General features: G+C 37.6%; 1 protein-coding gene across 2 annotated transcripts in view; it reads right to left on the bottom strand.

Moving 5' to 3' along the window:
* Nucleotides 1-1,121: 1,121 nt before the first annotated feature.
* The window catches only part of Taok1 (TAO kinase 1), an 83,097-nt gene continuing 68,517 nt past the window's right edge, over nucleotides 1,122-15,701 (bottom strand). For both annotated transcript variants that reach the window (XM_076936259.1, XM_034506788.2), the window contains 4 exons: nucleotides 14,791-15,030; nucleotides 13,147-13,359; nucleotides 11,979-12,161; nucleotides 1,122-10,099 (listed from right to left, as the gene is read on the bottom strand). In XM_076936259.1, coding sequence (XP_076792374.1) covers nucleotides 9,638-10,099; nucleotides 11,979-12,161; nucleotides 13,147-13,359; nucleotides 14,791-15,030 — 1,098 coding nt within the window. In that variant the 3' untranslated portion in view covers nucleotides 1,122-9,637. The remainder of the gene's footprint in view (nucleotides 10,100-11,978; nucleotides 12,162-13,146; nucleotides 13,360-14,790; nucleotides 15,031-15,701) is intronic.

The following is a 15,701-nucleotide window of genomic DNA, read 5'->3' as shown; positions in this document are numbered from 1 at the left end:
AGCTGTTGAGAGTGTACAAGTCCAAAGGAGAGACATATATTTATCTAAAAAAAAAAAAAGTGCCTCTCCAATAAGAGTTATTTCTTATGTAGCTACAGCTGATAGCATCCTCAGCAGCCTTTGACTCCCTCTATTCACTAAAACAAGTATCTGGGGAGAAAAAAAAAAAGAAAGTAGCATCATTAGTTGTTGCGAGTATATAACAGAAGACTGCTGTTCTGGAGCATCACTGAGAGGTAGGCAAAGCAGAGACGCTATGGAGATGCTATTGAGCTAGCTGACATCTGTGATGTTTGTTTATATTCTTGTGATCTCTGTTAGGTAGAGGCATGTAGAAGGGTGGGAAAGAAAATCTCTCCTACTGTAAACTCAACAGTAGAAGCAAAGCAAAAGCAGTTTGTATTTTAACCCCTTGATTTCTTCTACACTTAGGAAAAAATACTGAACACTGGGGTTTAATTTTGGTTCCAACACATAATTTGACAGAGACACGTTAAGGTCAAATGGCTTATACCAACATTCAAGTACTAAAAAGGCTGTGCTGTGTTTTCAGTTATTCTCTAGTTAATATGATAGATAATCTAAAACACACTTTAAAGATTTATACTTAGGCCAGGCATGGCACAGACCTAAAAACCCAGCAATTTAGGAGGCCGAGGCATGAGGATGGAAAATGTAAGGTTAGCCTGGGAAACTCAACAGAGACCCCATACGCTACAGTTTAATCCTTGTACTTGGAAAACAGAGACAAGCTAAAGAGGCCAAGTGTGGTGGCACATAGCTTTAACCTGACCAGAGGCAGAGGCAACCGAGAGTTACAGGCCAGTCTGGTCTATACAGTGAGACCATCTCAAAACCTGGGAGGCAGAGGCAGGTGGAGCTCTATGAGTTCAAGGCCAGACCAGGCAACATAGAGAAAAGCACTTTCTGTTCTTTCAGAGGACCCAGGTTCAATTCCCAGCATATACATTGTGATTCACCAATAGTCTGTAACTCTCGTTCCAGAGGATCCGATGCTCTCTTCTGAATTCTTCAGGCACCAGGGATGCACAAACACACATGCAGGCAAAGTATTAATAAATATAAAAGTAAATAAATCTGAAAAATAAAATGAGCAGACACTCTGTACTAAAATTACTTTTATTACAGTTGATCTTTTAAACATTTCCTTTGCTATGGTACAAAGGATACTTACAAACAAAATATTACATATGACCTGTTTTCGTTCTTAAGGTTCTGACAACTTGGTAACAGCTTTAAATGCACAATCTATACAATTAATACAGGTTATATACGAACTATAAGGTATGCTGAACCAGAAGAATACTGACAATATACTGTACAATAAGCCTTACCAGTTAGTGCTGTGGACCATTTCTACCAAAAGGAAAATGCACATCTGCACAGTCACCTTTACCAGCTGGTGCTGACAGAGAGGGAGAGGCTTCTTCCTCATTGCAACCTTTGGTAAGCCTCCACTGTGGGCATCTGTTTAGTCTAAAATTGAAAGGACCAGGTTTACTCAAAATTATCCACTGTTAAAAGTATTAGGATACTGTATGTTCAATATGATCATCTCTTGCCCTTTCCCCCAAACTATCTCAGTTTTAAAAGACCATTTAAGTCCTCTGTCCACTCTGAAAACCCTACAGGCTCAAGGGCTTTAGGAAAAGACGAAGGCTGCCAAAAAAGGAGGCAAGAAACCAAGCCAAAATCTAGGTCTTGCAAAATCATTTTTCCCTTCACCAAAGGGAACTAGAAATGTACAAATTCATTGACGAACCTCAATGATAACATATCAGTTAGCTGATAACCCTCATTTATCTGGACCTGACTTGTGGGAATAACTAAAATAGACTGTGGATAACATATACCACGTTTTGTACAGAACATCTTGCGTAGTTAAAATATTCCCTTTAGCCACCAAAGCTGGTCCTGGCTGACAGGTGTGCGTTTCTCTCAATGGTCTACTCAGAAACGATAAGGTTACAGCTTTTTTTTTCTTTTTTTTTCTTTAAATTTTAAATAAAAAAGCAATTGACTGAAGCATTGTCTCTTTCTCTTTCTCTCTCTCTTTTTTAGGTAAATAGCAAAAATAAAAATAAAAACCAACCCTGGCATTTGCACAAATAAAGCAAATGGAATGCCATGGCTTTTAAGAGGTTAGTAGAAAGACTGAAGTAAAGAAATCTAGAGAAAAATCATGTATCAATTTCCTTCTTTTAAAAAACTTCTACATGTGCAAAAAAAGAAAAGAAACCCAGAACAAACAAAACAACCCCCAACAACAACAACATGCTGTTGGAGGAAAACAAAAGGAAATGAGTACATGAAACTAAAAATATAAATAACGTTGGATGGTTCAGTAAAAGCAAAAACCAGCCTGGGTTACACAAGGGTTATACATTCAAGATGCTTTTAAACCCAGTGGGATAACTTATGTTAAAACTGTGTTAATAGTTAACTTTAAAAATCTCAAGTTTGTTCTTAAATCTTCACAATACAAGCAAAGCTGTTTAAAATATACACTATACATATTTCTCGTAGTCTCTCCAGCCTCGTTAATGCGCACCAGGCTTTCTCATGGACTAAAAGGAGGGGCTCTCAGAGCTAACTTGCTCATAATAACCTGCATTATTTAAATGGGTTAAAAACCTTTTCAGACTTACATAAATAGTATTTAGCAACAGAAGTGTTAATTTAAAAATTCTAAAGCATTTACAAATAGGTTGGAACAGCCTAGGGAGTTATGTGCACTGTACTTTAAAATGGTATTTACATCAGACCATTATTTTTGTAAAAATTTCCCTAAAAAATTAAAAAAAATTAACCTATTCTAAACTAGCAGAGAAGGATCTTAAAGAGTAAACCAAGAACAAAATTATTTCCTGATGAAAACCCCACCCATCCCTCCTCACTTGGGTTCTACTTACGCAACCACTGTGACTCCGAATAGGCTCTTCTATCAAGTGTCAAGATAATGTGGTGAAACAGTTTGTTAGATCAATTACTGGCCAAGTGAACTTGAAAAAAAATGTTCTTCCATCTTATCTCTGGCTTGAATTACATGTGTATTTAACTGGAGGGGCAATCTAAATAGGCACAATTCCCATTTAATGTGGAATAAAAGACAAAAAATAGGAAGAAAGGGTGATGGTTTGAGAGTATGAAGTGCAAGGAAGGACAACAGCACATGTGGACTGAATGGGCAGCAAAGGACAATAGCATGGCGATACCCCAGGGGTAGCCAATGCCTTCCTTGATAAACCGATATACCTGTTTGACCCTAAGAAGGGCTACAAGGGTTCCAATACCTACACTGTTATTTGAGATAGAGACCAACCAAAACTGTAAATACTGGGCAGCTGCATCTTTTCAAAATTTTATAATTTGCTCAATGACCATGTGCAGTTTATATTAACAATAATGTTCATGCCGAGGCAATGTATTCGAGGGCTAAGAAAAAGCAAAGTGTGCCACTGAGAGAAACCTGTTTCCATATAACTGGTCTTCATGCTTTCAAGTGGCTCTAATATACCTTGGATACTAAGCCAAGCCATGCAAAAGCAAAGAGTACATACTTTTCATTAACATTGGTATCTCATTTCTAAACCACTGACTTCAAAGTTGCCATAGAAACATATAACACAATACTGAAAGCATACAATTGAGGGTTCATGAATTTTTAAGAAATGCATTCCCCTCATCTATGTTCAACAGTCTTTTAAATCTTAGCTACAAGGCATATCAGAGGAAGGGAGGTCAAGTGGGGGTAATGTCTAAGGAACATACGGAATTCTGGAAGTAGATGATGCTCCAGAAGTGGGATCAATGTGCCAGCAATAAGCATAGTTCATCTCATTTGAAAATTCAGTTAAAAGAGCCCATAAACAGTCCCAAACCATAGTTATCACCTGCATAATTTACATAAACATTAACACACTTGCACTTTATAGACAACACTCTGTAAACATGGCCACTGGGGGAGGGGGCCTCCCTACACCTCACTCATGACTGACGACATGTAATCATATTAAATAAAATTACTTAGCTTCAAAAGATTTCAAACCTGACCAATGATTAATCTCCATGTCCCCATTTAACAACACTTAAGCATTAACTCTAAAATGTCACCTAGGATGGTCTCAGGGTTATATGCTAGAAGCAAAACTAGCAATGACAGCAACTTCTCTCTAGCTGGCACAGACCTATAAACTTTAGTACAAAACCAAAAAAGTACAGAAACTAGGTCAATTTGTTAGCTACATATTTACAGATAATTACATGATTTTTCACTCATAATTGTTAAACTACAAGTGAAAAGGAAACTGTGCAGGTTAAATTACCCGTACTTTGGAGGGTGGGGATTCTTGAGCATCAAGACACCCTTTTTCATTCCTTGAGAAGTCTTACCTTCTCTCTACTTCCAACTACCTACAGATGTTAATATTATATCCAGTGGGCATCCTGCTGGAAGGATTAACTTTTCCTCTATTTAAAGAACCACCCCTTGTATATTTAAAAGCAAAGCAAAACCCCCAACACACACACACACACACACACACACACACACACACACACACACACACACACACAGCCACACTTCAGTTTGGATTGCTGGAAACAGTTAACAGATGTGGTGACATAGTACATGGCTCCCCAGTTTTTGTTCTCTGCTTCTATTTCTTAAGATATTTATTTTTGCATGGATGAGCAGTGCAAGTTTCAGAAGCCTGCAATAGGCAGATATGATGCATATTTCTTATATTTATGATCTAAAGGCCAGCACATGTTTGGAAATCTGAATATAATCAAAGAGAAAAAAAAGTCAATACAACTTTAAAAGTGGGCTACCAGAATTCAGTAGGAAATATAAATGCACAAGAGTTCTCAGCTTCACTTTTTCTACAGTGTTTAATAAAAATTTCTTTACAAATTAATAGTTATTTCCAACGTAGATCTACTGTAGTGATTTCATAAAAGTGCAGACAACATAACCAGACACAGCAAAACAGACTTCAATCAGTAGTCCTTGCATACAAGAGGCACATATGCTGAGTGTAAACACACTCTTCATCCTTTAAGGAATCTGAGGGTGGGAAATTTCCAGTTCTTAACAACTCAGGGTGAGTGCCTTTTAAAAAAGGCAATGCTAAAACCATGGAAGGTTGACTTCTGTTATTAGGGACAAAATAAAAACAGAATTTGTTTATATTCAATAATATCTGTATTATATTTTGATAAGCAGCTCAAAGATGACAGCCCAATGCTCCTTGAGAGAAGACTCTATTTAAGAAGTGAGAATTTCTTTCATCATTATAGCAGATTCATACTTAGTATACCTTAAATATATTATTTTTTTGACTTTAATACACATTAGGACACTTCACATTCTGAACATGAGACAAATGCAGAACTATAAAACCTCCAAAAGAATGGGTTGCTGTGGCTATGGATGGTTTATGCCTGTAATCCCAGTACTTGAGAGGCTTACAGAAAGACTGCTAGGGATTGGAGGCCAGCCTTGGCTAAACATCAATTATGCAATCAGAAAGGGTACACGTCTCAAAAGAAAAGCAAAAGAAAGGTGTGTGGTGTTAGACCAAATCTCTGCTTGAATAGTAATGGCTCAGAAGTGGTGGAAGGTGCATAAAGAATTTACTATTAGCAACAAGAAGATAAGTTAGAAGGAGACAGTCCTTCAAACCAGTATGCTTTCTTTCCCAGTGATCATTGCAGAGTTCATTTTTCTCTGTAGCTTGTATCTTTTATTGCATTGTAAAACAAACTTAAAGAAACAATAACTGGCTCCTTCCCTAGCACAATTTTACTGCATTGTAATTTATAGTATCATATTTTACTTAACTTTCTCCTTACCCATACAAGTGCTAAGGGGGAAAAAAAGACTGCAGCTACTCATCACCTTCTCATAAGTATCAACCCAGAGTGCTCACTCTTTAAAACCACACACAGTCTTGCTGTAACATGGGGCGGGGCATGGGAACAATAAAATTTGAGCCCTGGCAGACATGTTTAGAATGAGTTATATCAATCCATCTATACATACATATAGATACTCATATGTATATACAATATATACATACAAATGAAAATAGCTATACCCCAAATGTGCACATGTAACAGTTTTAAAACGCCAGTAGATCATGGTATAATACAATTTATTTCCACTTGTAAATGGCACAAATGGAGAAATGCAAAGGTGTTCAAGTACAATGAAGTCATTTTTACAGGTGAAAATAAATCATATTATTCCAGTGTCCAAAACAATGTATTCTATGTTTAAAATGCTAAACATTTACAAAAGCACAAAATTACTAATTCTGCCTTATGATCTAAAAAGTTTTCAATTTTTGAAAAGGATGTACAGAAAAATTATTAGTAGCAGGATGGGATCTCCAGGACAGTTTCTTTATGTGTTATGTTATGTATAGTGTTATGTTTACTTGATGTCCAGGCAGCCAAAAAATCATGACTATGTACAAAGCTCCATTTATTAGCAAGGCCTTGACTTCAGGCTGTGTTTCACCTGTGGGTGTGACCTCAAATTCAGGACTATTCATTTCTAGATACGGAAATGTGCAGAAGAGAGCAGGAGCTCTTTAAAAATAAACATGCTTTCAGCTAACATTGTTTATACAGTGCAAACACTTTCTGATGTCAACATTTAGGGTTAGAACTAAGTTTAAAAGAAAAGTTATGTGCAAAGGGCAGGGACTCTAATTAGGAATAAAATGTCTCAACATATGAGGCTTTGCATTTTTAAAATGCTGACCAAAAAAAAGGGAGAACAAGAAACGTTTCCCTGTCAGGTTCTGGATACCAGATATAGAACCACAACTTCTGGTGTGCTACACAAGTTCTCCATGCTTTCATTTTCTTAAACACATGTACATATAAGTGAATACCAATAACTGGGGAGGAGGTAGTGTTAATTTGGTCAAATGTTGACATTTTTGCTTTTTTTTTTTTTTCCCATAAAGTACCTGCCCTAATTTCAGGGCATTTCAAATCCTTTCAAATTTTCCTGCTACCAGTTTTTACTGTGACAATTCCTGCTGTGTACATGATTCTTCTTGAGTTACTATAGGTTACAAACACAAACCTAGTCATTTTAATCATTGTGCAAACTACATGCATTTTAACTAAATTGATGGTATAATTCAGGTATAATGAGCTACATAGAAAAACTGGGTGCCATATGATTAGATGAGGCAGAAATCCTTATTGGACAGGACAGATAGTCAGTATTCAATCACACTAGTAAGAGTGCATTATGATCAAATGGACTCAGTAACTAAATTTGACCAAGTGATGCTCACACTGGGTGATAAAATGTGTTTCTGGTAGTAGTTTGGAGTTTGAAGAAATGTCTTGCACATATCTTACCTGCTTTCTCAATCTAACCCCTCTGGTAGCAGATAGTTGCCAGAAGTTTTAAAAGATAGTATTCTTTTATAGTTTTAGCCTATTAAAACTGTAAAGCTTTCCCTTATTTCCTCCAAACATATAGAATTTTCAATTTGTTTGAAAATCTTTAACAGTATTTTGAATTAAAAAAAATGAAAAGAAAAGCCCTTTTCATTAGCCACAGCAAATATACGTTTACCTAAAAACTGATAGAGAATATGTTTAAAACTGTGCCTACAAGTGTGTGTGAATACTATGAACCTTCTGTTGGATTTTCAAAGGATCTATATAACAGCATCTACCTTTCTTTTGTTCTTCCTTTTTTGAGACACCCGAAGGCAGCCTTGAACCTGAGATTCCTATCCCTGTTTCCTAAATGCTGGGATTGTAGGCATTTGCTACCACACCCTGATCTAATTTTTCTTTTAATTAGTGTCATAAATCCTCAAACCAATGTCAGAAACTTCTGAAGGGGGTAAGTCATGGAGACTGGACTGACGTACCTGGACCAGACATAAAATGTGGTTAAGAAAACCAAGAACTTCCATAGTAGCGGATGACAATTTGGTCACTAGATTGTTCTAATTATAATTAAGAGAATGCTTCCCGTCTACCTAAATGAAAAGCAGGATCCAGAGTTAGTAGCAAGAGCTCTTCAAGACAAATGAAAAGGGACAATAACTTATAAAAAACCTCTGGTCTCTCACTAAAAGAAGGCATTGGCCCTAGTCTACCACCAACTCAAGCGCCACACAAGCAATGGGATATTAACTAACATTGATGAAGAACACTGGATTGATCCTTCATTGAAGAACAGACAAAACACACTCCCCAAATGTAGGTGGTCCCTGACCACTACATAGTATTTTCAACTTTTGTTTTCTTTCACTCACCAAACTACCTAGTTTCTTTCTCAGTAGTATTTCAGCACTAAAGCTAGAGACTTCTGAAAGGGAATTTGCAATTATGTGATATTAACATGGACCCAGATGGTCACTAAGTCTCAATGAATTAAGAATTTGTAAGAAGGTACTACAGCAACAAAAACAGCGATTAAGCACAGAGTACCTGCAAATGAAGCAATAACTACAGTGTGAAGATTAGTCAGCAGCTGGTAGTCATTGGCTCAGTGACTCCTGGTGGCAACTAAGTATTTAAATAATTGACTATTGCTACTTGTAAACAGGAAATCCCATAAGCAAAAAAAGGGGATAATAAAACTATGTCTATGTAGTGTGATGAATATTCTAATGGATGGCAGCTCACAAATATGGCATCATTCAATACCTCAGCATTTGCTTTATGTTGGCTGTATGTCTTCATTTTTGTACAACGCAAAGGTACTGTTTGGGGTCTTATGATTTGGGTCAGATGAGATATTATACAAGAAACAAAACAAGATGTCAGGTTACACAGGCTTTACCTCCTTCTCCCTGCTGAACATTCCTATCAGAAACTTTCAGGGGCTCCTCTGGCCCTCTAGTTTTCCCTCTGAAAGCTCACTGACTTGTTAGTGCAATAGCCACACAACTTATGATCTCCTTAAGCAACTCCATCTGATCATGATACAACCTACAAAATCTGACAAATTTCTGAATTTGTAGAAAAGAACTAGATGATTTTCTACCACTGAAAAGGTAAATGCAATCTTTTAATGTTCATGGCCTTCTGATTTTTAGTCCGAATGAGGTTGAGAAATCAGATCAATTCATAAATAAAGCAAACACACTGGTAAGGAGTGGAGGTATATTTCAGTAAGAATGTGTTTCAGCATGGATGCTGCCTGCTGTCAGTGACTCACAGAATTTGGAATATGAAGGAAGGCTTTAGATCTTCCAACAAATTTCTTAGGCTTTGGATACCCTAAAGTGATGATTCAGATTAGTTTGCTTCATTTTATTTTTATATTGTTCAGATAATACCCCTTCTATTAAGCCAATTTTTGCCACATACATGAAATATTTATGTATTTCCACTTTAAAATTTTTCCAAAAGTTAAAAACAAAAAGCCAACCACAAAAACCCCGGCAGCCAAATACTATGACATCCCAATTAGTAAACACAAAACATAACGCTTTACAAAGACAAATAAAATATACCATATGCACAGCTTCCACACGGTAGTACCCAAGTGAGGAGGCTGCTGTGATGATGTCTGTAGGCAGTTTCTTTTGGCAGACAGCTCCAGCAGAATTGCCACTTTCAATTATTATGTGTAAGACATGTGTGACCCATTGGATATTTGTGAAGTGACACTCGTGCTTCTGCTCATTCCCTGTTCCGTCCGTCCCCCAGAAGCTGTCCGCCTCAGAGCCTGGGGGCTATTGCGGACTCCCATACTGCTACCTCGAGGTACCCCTTGCATTGGCCCTGAGGGATGACCCCATGGTTGGGGTCCACCTTGCATCGGATGACCCCAAGCTTGTGGTGTGCCACCCATGGGATGACCCCAGTGAGGTCCTGGACCCCCAGTAGGATTGTGAGACCAACTAGAAGCTCCTGGATAGCTGTGGCTGAATGCCTCAGGGGAGAGATTAGAAAGGACCATGTTACTAAAACCTAATCTCATGCTTTCAGAGTCAAAAGCTTCAATTTCTCTGGCTTGACGCTCGAGCAGGCTACGTATTCGTTCTGTGCGTTCATTCTGCAAAGCCAACATCTCTTCTTCAATCTGTCAAGATAGGAAAAGGGGGCAAAAATATCATTTTATGTTTCAGCTAAAGAAGCAATAACTACTCAAGATAATCAACAGCTATTTTATGGATACTTTAATAATTATTATTATTATTGGTTTTTTAAGACAAGTCTTGTGTAGCCCTGTCTGTCCTGGAATTGAGTAAAATAGGATGGCTTTGAACTCACAGGGTTCCGCCTGCCTCTGCCAGTTTAGTGCTGGGATTAAAGCTGTGCACCACCATTGGTGGGCTCATTTTCTTCTTTGTCTATACAAAGAAACCCCATCACTCTCTCTCAAAAAAAAAAAAAAAAAAGAGAGAAAAATGGAGCTAGCATTCCTCCTCTCATAACTCAATCGTCTTCACATAGCTTTACATTCTTTCTTGTAATATTGACACAAGGTTTCACATAGCTGAGGTTGGCCTCAAAGTTATATAGGCAAGGATGATCTTGAACGCCTATCCTCCTGCCTCTACATCTCAAAGGCTGAGATTATAGCTTGGTGCCATCAAGTCCAGCTTTTTTGTTTATGTTTTACTGTTTGGATGCCCTCAGGCCTTGATAAAGTACTTGCATGGCAGGTATGGCCACTGCTTGCTTATCTTCGGCTTCTCCATGTGCTGAGTCAGTGGTACATGGCTCATTTTCCTTCTTGGGCCACAGGGCTAAGAGTTTGTCCCCATAGCATTTTCTGTGGTTTTCTTTATGAGTATGCCTAATGATGGTGAAGACATGAATGATGGATTTATGGAGAACTCAGATCGTGGAATGCTTGAACACAGTGATGCATGTAAACTTCAGTATATGAGAGAGCACCATTTTCAGATCATTGAGTTGCTTCAGCATCTCCTCTGTATCTCCGAGGTTCCAAACCTTAGTTTTCAAATGGCTCATAATCTACCTGTTAATTACATTCCTTTGAGTTTTAAATTTCATTAGTTAAAAATGTTCATTATTAGCCAGGCGGTGGTGGCGCACCTCTTTAATCCCAGCACTTGGGAGGCAGAGGCAGGCGGATTTCTAAGTTGGAGGCTAGCCTGGTCTACAGAGTGAGTTCCAGGACAGCCAGGGCTACACAGAGAAACCCTGTCTCGAAAAACCAAAAAAAAAAAAAAAAAAAAAAGTTCATTATTGAGCACAGTGGTATATAAATTTAATCCCAGGACCCAGGAAGCAAAGGATCTCAATGAATTTGAGGTCAGCTTGGTCTACATAGTGAGTTCCAGGACAGCTAGAGCTATACAGTGAGACCCTGTCTTCAAAACAAAACAAAAAAATAAAAACAAAAAGTTCATTATTGAATACTTGAAAACAACATTATTATGAAAGAAATCTAATACAAGCCCTGCTGGTATCAGTAGAGTTCCTGTCTTCAAGAGTGAGGTCTTACGCTCAATCCTCAGGCCAAAAGATTAAAATAAAAGCTGTGAACCTGGGTTCACATGCACACACACATGTATACACACACACACATGTATACACACACACACATCATAAATGTACAATAAAAGAAAATATGTGCCGGGCAGTGGTGCACACGCCTTTAATCCCAGCACTTGGGAGGCAGAAGCAGGCAGATTTCTGAGTTCGAGGCCAGCCTGGTCTACAGAGTTTGTTCCAGGACAGCCAGAGCTACACAGAGACACCCTGTCTTGAAAAACCAAAAAAAAAAAAAAAAAAAAAAACCAAAAAAAAAAAAAAAAAAAAAAAAAGAAAGAAAGAAAGAAAAGAAAAGAAAAGAAAAGAAAAGAAAAAAAAAAAAGAAAGAAAATATGCTCCCACCCAATCCCAAACTTATGGTCACATACATATATTTAGTTCTTTTGATAAAAAACCAAATCTTAGGACAATTCTCTTGCTTCTATTATCTATACCTTTTGTTCTAAGAGTGCCCTGCGAAGAGAGACCCTCTGTTCCAGCTCTCGAAGCTCTCGATCATGTTGGGCCTCAGCCTGCATCTTGATCTTGCTCTGATATGCATTCAACAGCTCCAGTTCCTGCTGCAGCTGCATCTTCAAAACCTGGCATTCTGCTTCCTGTGCTTCATCCAAACGCAGCTGAGAGAAAGAAGAGAAACTGATACACTCTACTGTCAACTATCCACTCATGACTTACAGAAAAGAAGAATGAGAGAAGACAGACTATATTTTTGTACACCATATAACTTCTTTCTTGTAGCCTGGCGTGAACATCCCTAAAAAAGAAAGATAATAACTAATATTATATGACAAAAGATCCTATCATAAGTTGTTCTGAAAATGCCTGGATAACTATGGTTTTCTTAAGAAAAACCTAGAATACTATTGGGTAACAAAGGGCTCAAGCTCTCCTTCCTAGTGGAAATAATTGCAGGACAGAGTCAACAAGCACAGCACGTAAGCTGCTTGTTTATCTTTGTTAAGTCCAGTATCTAAAAATGAGTTTTACATTTTGATGTGGTTACATCTGTAATAGTCAGAAGTACCTATACAACATCCTGCATTTTACCTCCTGACCTGCAAAGTCTAAAATATTTACTATTCCGCACAGTATTTCACCTGTGCCCTCCAGGGTAACCATTTAGATTCCTATTCAGAGAACTACATTTTGCTTACAATTTACTCATCTGATCTCCCCCACAGCCCTGGTTTTTTGAGACAAGGTTTCTTTCTCTGTATATATAGCCTTGGTTGTCCTGAAAGTCACTCTATAGCCCAGGCTGGCCTTAAACTGAGAGATATTCTTGCCTTTGCCTCTCCAGTGCTGGGATTAAAGGCATGTGCCAACATATCCCTGCTTACTCATTTGATCTTGATAAGCTGTTGGAATTCACACCTGTGGGGAGCCATTATAGGATCATATGTCTAAATGTACCAGTAATTCTAGGTACACCACGAGTTCCTCAAACAATGCTAAGAATAGGAAGAATATGGGTGACTACTATTTTTTCCTGGGCTATTAAGAGCTATCATTCCCAATTTATCTTTCAATTGCTAGGATTTCATTTGGGTGGTAGTAAGAAAGGGGTACTAAATTTGTTTTGCCTAAACAAAGCAGACTCACAGCTTGTGTGGAGAGCATTTCATTAATGCTATGATCATACTGCTCAGCCAAGATGGCTAACTTCCGAGTCTGCTCCTCCTTGAGTCTTTTCAGAACAGCTTTGTGCTCACTCTTTGGTGTAGTTTCCAACAGGTGATTCCTTAATGCTTTGTACTGTCTGGTTTGAATTTTGCAGGTATCCTGAAACTGCTTTTTTATTTGGAGTTCTTTAGACTGGAAAGAAAAAAGAAGAGAGAGAGGTGAGTGTATGTCTCAACATACAGCATTTGGCATACTGTATACTAACACCTATATATAAATAAAGCCAGGAAGAAAACAGAGAAGAAGAAAACCACCAAATTATATGATAAAATTACAGGTATTTTTTGCATTTGGCAAATATTCATGAAGCAAACCTAAATTTCACATCATAAATATGGTGGTTATAAACACTGACAAGCTAAAGTTTCTAAAACAGGTTTCTTTGGTCATTTAGAACACTTCGCTCAATTTCTTTTCTTTTCATGATAATCTCAACTCTAACCACAATCTATAATAGACCCTCCTTTCTGTGGCATCTATGTAAAAAACTTCAGATTAATTTTGAAGTGTGCAATAGTAAATAACTATTACAATTGTCTTTTCTTTAAGAGAGTAAGTTAGAATCATACTCAGCAATGGTTCATTCCCTCTGTTCTACAATACAAAGTCTGAACCTGGGGCATCATGACACTACCATTAATTCACATTCCCAACCCTTTAAAAAAATAAACTTTTTTTTAAACAAGGTTTTGAGCTGACCAAGTTGTCCTTGAATTCCATTGTGCTTTAGCCTACTCAATGCTGAAATTACAGGATGCATATGGCATCTGCAGTAATGGTTTATTTTATTGTTTAACAACATCTGAAGAAAAATTTTAAAGTCAGTTAACCATTCTTTCAAAAGTCTAATAAAAGCTAAGGTGCAAGGCTCGGACAAACTCCTTGGAATAAGACAAACTCAACAAATATTTTTGAGATAGAAATACTGTAAGACTTTGCCTTTAGAAAGATTTTATTAATTTTTTTATTAAGCTGGATGTGAAAGTGCACACTTTTAACCCCAGCAATCAGGAGGCAGAGGAAAGAGGATCTCTGAGTTCAGGACTGCAGAGCAAGTTCCAGGCAGTCAGAAAACCATGTCTTGAAAAACAAACAAACAAACAAACAAACATTAAAGGAGATATATTTCTATAAGGTATATTAGTTCAGCATAAAAGTAAGAATATACTCACTCAATATACTGAGACAGAACCTACATTAAAAACATTAAAAACCTACATTTACACTGTCAGGCAGTGGTGGTGCATGCCTTTAATCCCAGCACTTGGGAGGCAGAGGCAGGCAGATTTCTGAGTTCGAGGCCAGCCTGGTCTATAGAGTGAGTTCCAGGACAGCCAGGGCTACACAGGGAAACCCTGTCTCGAAAAACCAAAAGAGAATTTCTGCAGTTAAATTTTAAGGTGATTCTTTTTCTATTATACAAAGTATACAAACAAATGATGAAGCAACAGGTAGTCCACACAGGAATCCAAGTAAAGCATGCTAAAAATGAAAGGACTAAGTCAACTCAACCTCTCAATGACTAAAAGCATGCCTCTGTTAAGAAGCTGACACTAATGGTACCTTTAAACTCTTAGGTTGTTGTCGAACTTCCATGACATGTTTTCGCCTTAGTTCCCGTTCCCTTCTCTTATTGTACTCCAGCTGGTTAGTGAGCTCAGTTTGATGCTGCAATCTGATCAACTCACAGCGCATCTTCTGAATAGTGTTGAGGTGGCGAAACTCCAGTTCTTGCATGGATTCATGCTGTCGCAGCAGCATTGCATGCTCCAAGTCCTTCTGAGTTTGCCTTTTATTTAACTCCTAAAATATAATTCAAAAGTCAAAGGTATAATTTATTGCTTTACAAACCAAGGGGGAAAACATTAAAACACAAAACAAAAACACTAAAATGTGGACGTGAAGCCAGTGCTTCAATGGCTACATAGTAAATACCAAGTTCCTGTGATTTTTGTGTCTGTTTGTGTATACAAGCATTATGTGAACTTAAGAAAAACTCTCCCTTTCACTAGTTCTATTCCATAAATTCAATAAGGAAGAGATTAAGTTCTTAATCAAAAACTACTTAGAGTAATATATAGCACAAGATAGTGTCTAAGAAATGTTATTCTTGCTGGCCATGGTAGCTCATACCTGTAATAACAGAATTAGGGAGGCAGAAGTAGTTTGAGGTCAAGTCTAGCATTGTCTACATATCAAGTTCTAGGTCAGGGTTGTATTGAGAGAAAACTATCTCAAAACTAAAATGTAATAAAATAAAAAAATATTTAAAATTATTCTCTTAAAATAGTTTTGTTCAAATCAGGCCATGGCGGTGCATGCCTTTAATCCCAGCACTCAGAAGCAGAGGCAGATGGATGGATTTCTGAGTTTGAGCCAGCCTGGTCTACAGAGCAAGTTCCAGGATAGCCAGAGCTACACAAAAACCCAGTCTCAAAAAAAAAGAAAAAAAAAAAATGTTGTCTAGATAAAAA

Source organism: Arvicanthis niloticus, chromosome 6 (assembly GCF_011762505.2).
Source record: "Arvicanthis niloticus isolate mArvNil1 chromosome 6, mArvNil1.pat.X, whole genome shotgun sequence".
In the NCBI taxonomy this organism is placed as follows: Eukaryota; Metazoa; Chordata; class Mammalia; order Rodentia; family Muridae; genus Arvicanthis; species Arvicanthis niloticus.
This window is presented reverse-complemented; position numbering and strand designations above follow the sequence as displayed.